Source organism: Oncorhynchus mykiss, chromosome 31 (assembly GCF_013265735.2).
Source record: "Oncorhynchus mykiss isolate Arlee chromosome 31, USDA_OmykA_1.1, whole genome shotgun sequence".
NCBI classification, from domain to species: domain Eukaryota; kingdom Metazoa; phylum Chordata; class Actinopteri; order Salmoniformes; family Salmonidae; genus Oncorhynchus; species Oncorhynchus mykiss.
In genome coordinates this window covers 8,186,006-8,193,034 of record NC_050571.1, presented here as the reverse complement: position 1 = coordinate 8,193,034, position 7,029 = coordinate 8,186,006, and the positions used below count along the sequence as shown (strand labels likewise).

The window sequence follows — 7,029 nt, the reverse complement described above, 5'->3', positions numbered from 1 at the left end:
CTTAACCCCCCTGGGTCTCAAGCACCCTTAACTCCCTGGGTCTCATGCACACTTAACCCCCCTGGGTCTCAAGCACACCTAACTCCCCTGGGTCTCAAGCACCCTTAAACCCCCTGGGTCTCAAGCACCCTTAACCCCCCTGGGTCTCAAGCACACTTAACCCCCCTGGGTCTCAAGCACCCTTACCCCCCTGGGTCTCAAGCACCCTTAACCCCCCTGGGTCTCAAGCACCCTTAACCCCCCTGGGTCTTAAGCACCCTTACCCCCCTGGGTCTCAAGCACCCTTAACCCCTCTGGGTCTCAAGCACCCTTAACCCCCCTGGGTCTCAAGCACCCTAAACCCCCTGGGTCTCAAGCACCCTTAACCCCCTGGGTCTCAAGCACCCTTAACCCCCCTGGGTCTCAAGCACACGTAACCCCCCTGGGTCTCAAGCACCCTTAACCCCCTGGGTCTCAAGCACCCTTAACCCCCCTGGGTCTCAAGCACCCTTAACCCCCCTGGGTCTCAAGCACCCTTAACTCCCTGGGTCTCATGCACCCTTAACCCCCCTGGGTCTCAAGCACCCTTAACCCCTCTGGGTCACAAGCACCCTTAACCCCCCTGGGTCTCAAGCACCCTTACCCCCCTGGGTCTCAAGCACCCTTAAGCCCCTGGGTCTCAAACACCCTTAACCCCCCTGGGTCTCAAGCACACTTAACCCCCCTGGGTCTCAAGCACACTTACCCCCCCTGGGTCTCAAGCACACTTAACCCCCCTGGGTCTCAAGCACCCTTAACCCCCCTGGGTCTCAAGCACACTTAACCCCCCTGGGTCTCAAGCACCCTTAACCCCCCTGGGTCTCAAGCACCCTTAACCCCCCTGGGTCTCAAGCACCCTTAACCCCCCTGGGTCTCAAGCACCCTAACCCCCCTGGGTCTCAAGCACCCTTAACCCCCCTGGGTCTCAAGCACCCTTAACTCCTTGGGTCTCATGCACACTTAACCCCCCTGGGTCTCAAGCACACCTAATCCCCCTGGGTCTCAAGCACCCTTAAACCCCCTGGGTCTCAAGCACCCTTAACCCCCCTGGGTCTCAAGCACACTTAACCCCCCTAGGTCTCAAGCACCCTTACCCCCCTGGGTCTCAAGCACCCTTAACCCCCCTGGGTCTCAAGCACCCTTAACCCCCCTGGGTCTTACGCACCCTTACCCCCCTGGGTCTCAAGCACCCTTAACCCCTCTGGGCCTCAAGCACCCTTAACCCCCCTGGGTCTCAAGCACCCTAAACCCCCTGGGTCTCAAGCACCCTTAACCCCCTGGGTCTCAAGCACCCTTAACCCCCCTGGGTCTCAAGCACACGTAACCCCCCTGGGTCTCAAGCACCCTTAACCCCCTGGGTCTCAAGCACCCTTAACCCCCCTGGGTCTCAAGCACCCTTAACCCCCCTGGGTCTCAAGCACCCTTAACTCCCTGGGTCTCATGCACCCTTAACCCCCCTGGGTCTCAAGCACCCTTAACCCCTCTGGGTCACAAGCACCCTTAACCCCCCTGGGTCTCAAGCACCCTTACCCCCCTGGGTCTCAAGCACCCTTAAGCCCCTGGGTCTCAAACATAGAGTATTCTTTAGTATTTTAACACAGGAGAGTACCTTAGTATTGATCCTGGCTGTTCTGGGGAATGGGATTGTCTTTCAAAGGGGGGACCAGAGGGACATCTAGGAGGGGAAATATCCAGCAGCACCAATGGTTTACTGTAGCAGGAAATCTACTCTGTTCTAATAGAGCTCAGTGATGAGATACTGTAGCAGGAAATCTACTCTGTTCTAATAGAGCTCAGTGATGAGATACGGTAGCAGGAAATCTACTCTGTTCTAATAGAGCTCAGTGATGAGATACTGTAGCAGGAAATCTACTCTGTTCTAATAGAGCTCAGTGATGAGATACGGTAGCAGGAAATCTACTCTGTTCTAATAGAGCTCAGTGATGAGATACTGTAGCAGGAAATCTATTCTGTTCTAATAGAGCTCAGTGATGAGATACTGTAGCAGGAAATCTACTCTGTTCTAATAGAGCTCAGTGATGAGATACTGTAGCAGGAAATCTACTCTGTTCTAATAGAGCTCAGTGATGAGATACTGTAGCAGGAAATCTATTCTGTTCTAATAGAGCTCAGTGATGAGATACTGTAGCAGGAAATCTACTCTGTTCTAATAGAGCTCAGTGATGAGATACTGTAGCAGGAAATCTACTCTGTTCTAATAGAGCTCAGTGATGAGATACGGTAGCAGGAAATCTACTCTGTTCTAATAGAGCTCAGTGATGAGATACGGTAGCAGGAAATCTACTCTGTTCTAATAGAGCTCAGTGATGAGATACTGTAGCCGGAAATCTACTCTGTTCTAATAGAGCTCAGTGATGAGATACTGTAGCAGGAAATCTATTCTGTTCTAATAGAGCTCAGTGATGAGATACTGTAGCAGGAAATCTACTCTGTTCTAATAGAGCTCAGTGATGAGATACTGTAGCAGGAAATCTACTCTTTTCTAATAGAGCTCAGTGATGAGATACTGTAGCAGGAAATCTACTCTTTTCTAATAGAGCTCAGTGATGAGATACTGTAGCAGGAAATCTACTCTTTTCTAATAGAGCTCAGTGATGAGATACTGTAGCAGGAAATCTACTCTGTTCTAATAGAGCTCAGTGATGAGATACGGTAGCAGGAAATCTACTCTGTTCTAATAGAGCTCAGTGATGAGATACGGTAGCAGGAAATCTACTCTGTTCTAATAGAGCTCAGTGATGAGATACTGTAGCAGGAAATCTACTCTGTTCTAATAGAGCTCAGTGATGAGATACGGTAGCAGGAAATCTACTCTGTTCTAATAGAGCTCAGTGATGAGATACTGTAGCAGGAAATCTACTCTGTTCTAATAGAGCTCAGTGATGAGATACGGTAGCAGGAAATCTACTCTGTTCTAATAGAGCTCAGTGATGAGATACTGTAGCAGGAAATCTATTCTGTTCTAATAGAGCTCAGTGATGAGATACTGTAGCAGGAAATCTACTCTGTTCTAATAGAGCTCAGTGATGAGATACTGTAGCAGGAAATCTACTCTTTTCTAATAGAGCTCAGTGATGAGATACTGTAGCAGGAAATCTACTCTTTTCTAATAGAGCTCAGTGATGAGATACTGTAGCAGGAAATCTACTCTTTTCTAATAGAGCTCAGTGATGAGATACTGTAGCAGGAAATCTACTCTGTTCTAATAGAGCTCAGTGATGAGATACGGTAGCAGGAAATCTACTCTGTTCTAATAGAGCTCAGTGATGAGATACGGTAGCAGGAAATCTACTCTGTTCTAATAGAGCTCAGTGATGAGATACTGTAGCAGGAAATCTACTCTGTTCTAATAGAGCTCAGTGATGAGATACGGTAGCAGGAAATCTACTCTGTTCTAATAGAGCTCAGTGATGAGATACTGTAGCAGGAAATCTACTCTGTTCTAATAGAGCTCAGTGATGAGATACGGTAGCAGGAAATCTACTCTGTTCTAATAGAGCTCAGTGATGAGATACTGTAGCAGGAAATCTACTCTGTTCTAATAGAGCTCAGTGATGAGATACTGTAGCAGGAAATCTACTCTGTTCTAATAGAGCTCAGTGATGAGATACGGTAGCAGGAAATCTACTCTGTTCTAATAGAGCTCAGTGATGAGATACGGTAGCAGGAAATCTACTCTGTTCTAATAGAGCGCCGTGATGAGATACTGTAGCAGGAAATCTACTCTGTTCTACATAGATGTAGACTCCACAACATAGAGATTGATACATCTTTATGCTCTACAACCACACACCCGCACACACACACACACACACACACACACATACACACACCCTACCGCCTCAACCATACATAGCCACTCTCCATATCCTTTGTTAACATCTTCCAGTAAACTGTTTTGTCTTTCATTGTTCCTTTCTCTCCTTTCTCTCCTCTCACTCCTCTCTCTCCTTTATTCTCCTTTCTCTATCCTCTCTCTCCACTCTCTCCTTTCTCTCTCCACTCTCTCCTTTCTCTCTCCTCTCTCTCCTTTCTCTCTCCTCTCTCTCCTTTCTCTCCTTCTCTCTCCTCTCTCCTTCCCTCTCCTCTCTCTCCTTTCTTCTCCTTTCTCTATCCTCTCTCTCCTTTCTCTCTCCTCTCTCTCCTTTCTCTCTCCTCTCTCTCCTTTCTCTCTCCTCTCTCTCCTTCTTTGTCCTCTCTCCTTTCCTCTCCTCTCTCCTTTCCTCTCCTCTCTCCTTTCCTCTCCTTCCCTCTCCTCTCTCCTTTCTCTCTCCTTCCCTCTCCTCTCTCCTTTCTCTCTCCTTCCCTCTCCTATCTCCTTTCTCTCTCCTTCCCTCTCCTCTATCCTCTCTCTCCTCTCCTCTCTCTCCTATCTCTCCTCTCTCTCTTCTCTCCACAGCTTAGATCAAGAGGTAAACCCTCACACAGACTGAGGAAGGCAACAGAGAGCTGGTAAAGAAGGGGCGTCTACATGCACAGTTGTGTTTGTCTGTAGAAGACCAGAGTATCAGAAGGAACCATGAATTTTGTGATGAAGCAAGCCTTAGGTGGTAAGTACTGTATACGCTGCTATATGAACGTGTCAATATTATGGACTGAACATCTGTTTGCCATGCGATCTGATGTTTGTACTCAGGGGAACACGTACCTCTTGACATCTTGATCTTTGTATTAAAGTACAAATGTATTGCTCTAGAAAATACAAACTGAATTTGGATTTGGAAGAACTGCTAAACTATAAACAAATCAAACAAGCTGCCTGGTAAACTTATTGTAGACAATATATTATAATGTAAAGCAATGATCACTATCAAGGAATTAAACGGTCACGATTTATGACCAGTTTCTGGTTTTAGGTCTCAGAGGGAAGCAATAGTCAACTCAACCTATAGACTCAGATACTCCTCCATCATTTATATTTATAGTCATCTCAACCTCCGATACAGCTCCATCGTTTATATCTATATGCTGTGTAGATTAACTTGTCACTGTGGATGAACTCTGGCTAAAGGTCAATGCATTGTTAAAATCAACATCCTGATTGGGATTAATTGGTGGGATGACTATGGGTAGTCAAATTAAAAGTATACCTCGTCTGTCAATCCTAATCCCCCCTCTCCTCTGACAGGCTTGGAGCAAATTGCCTTTCTGGAAGAGGCTGTGGCCATGCGGTGACCTTTCATTTGGTTGGTCTGGCCTGGGTGCAGAATGTAATTTCATTGGGTTGGGAATGGGGGATTGATGGGGGCCTGAGGTTGCAGCTGGGGTCTGGGGGGGATGGGGGACTGGTGGGCCGGGGGACTGGGTGGCTGGGGTTGTGCTGGAGGTCTGGGAGACTGGGGGGACTGGGAGACTGGTGGGCCAGGGGACTGAGGGGCTTGGGGACTGGGGGGATGGGGGACTGGTGGACCGGGGGACTGGGTGGCTGGGGTTGTGCTGGGGGGCTGGAGGTCTGGGGGATTGGGAGACTGGGGGGCCAGGGGACTGAGGGGCTTGGGGACTGGGGGGGATGGGGGACTGGTGGGCCGGGGGACTGGGTGGCTGGGGTTGTGCTGGGGGGCTGGAGGTCTGGGGGATTGGGAGACTGGGGGGCCAGGGGACTGAGGGGCTTGGGGACTGGGGGGGATGGGGGACTGGTGGGCCGGGGGACTGGATGGCTGGGGTTGTGCTGGGGGTCTGGAGGTCTGGGGGACTGGGGTGCCGGGAGACTGGGGGGCTTTCTTCAGATAAGACTTGAAAATGTTCTAAATGGAGAGTTACAGTGCCTTGCGAAAGTATTCGCCCCCCTTGAACTTTGCGACCTTTTGCCACATTTCAGGCTTCAAACATAAAGATATAAAACTGTATCTTTTTGTGAAGAATCAACAACAAGTGGGACACAATCATGAAGTGGAATGACATTTATTGGATATTTCAAACTTTTTTAACAAATCAAAAACTGAAAAATTGGGCGTGCAAAATTATTCAGCCCCCTTAAGTTAATACTTTGTAGCGCCACCTTTTGCTGCGATTACAGCTGTAAGTCGCTTGGGGTATGTCTCTATCAGTTTTGCACATCGAGAGACTAAATTTTTTTCCCATTCCTCCTTGCAAAACAGCTCGAGCTCAGTGAGGTTGGATGGAGAGCATTTGTGAACAGCAGTTTTCAGTTCTTTCCACAGATTCTCGATTGGATTCAGGTCTGGACTTTGACTTGGCCATTCTAACACCTGGATATGTTTATTTTTGAACCATTCCATTGTAGATTTTGCTTTATGTTTTGGATCATTGTCTTGTTGGAAGACAAATCTCCGTCCCAGTCTCAGGTCTTTTGCAGACTCCATCAGGTTTTCTTCCAGAATGGTCCTGTATTTGGCTCCATCCATCTTCCCATCAATTTTAACCATCTTCCCTGTCCCTGCTGAAGAAAAGCAGGCCCAAACCATGATGCTGCCACCACCATGTTTGACAGTGGGGATGGTGTGTTCAGCTGTGTTGCTTTTACGCCAAACATAACGTTTTGCATTGTTGCCAAAAAGTTCAATTTTGGTTTAATCTGACCAGAGCACCTTCTTCCACATGTTTGGTGTGTCTCCCAGGTGGCTTGTGGCAAACTTTAAACTACACTTTTTATGGATATCTTTAAGAAATGGCTTTCTTCTTGCCGCTCTTCCATAAAGGCCAGATTTGTGCAATATACGACTGATTGTTGTCCTATGGACAGAGTCTCCCACCTCAGCTGTAGATCTCTGCAGTTCATCCAGAGTGATCATGGGCCTCTTGGCTGCATCTCTGATCAGTATTCTCCTTGTATGAGCTGAAAGTTTAGAGGGACAGCCAGGTCTTGGTAGATTTGCAGTGGTTTGATACTCCTTCCATTTCAATATTATCGCTTGCACAGTGCTCCTTGGGATGTTTAAAGCTTGGGAAATCTTTTTGTATCCAAATCCGGCTTTAAACTTCTTCACAACAGTATCTCGGACCTGCCTGGTGTGTTCCTTGTTCTTCATG

General features: G+C 47.9%; 1 protein-coding gene across 1 annotated transcript in view; it reads left to right on the top strand.

Moving 5' to 3' along the window:
• The window catches only part of LOC110504516 (complexin-2), a 51,332-nt gene that overhangs the window by 31,518 nt on the left and 12,785 nt on the right, over nucleotides 1-7,029 (top strand). Inside the window, exon 2 of the mRNA XM_021583273.2 lies at nucleotides 4,439-4,589. Coding sequence (XP_021438948.1) covers nucleotides 4,559-4,589 — 31 coding nt within the window. The 5' untranslated portion in view covers nucleotides 4,439-4,558. The remainder of the gene's footprint in view (nucleotides 1-4,438; nucleotides 4,590-7,029) is intronic.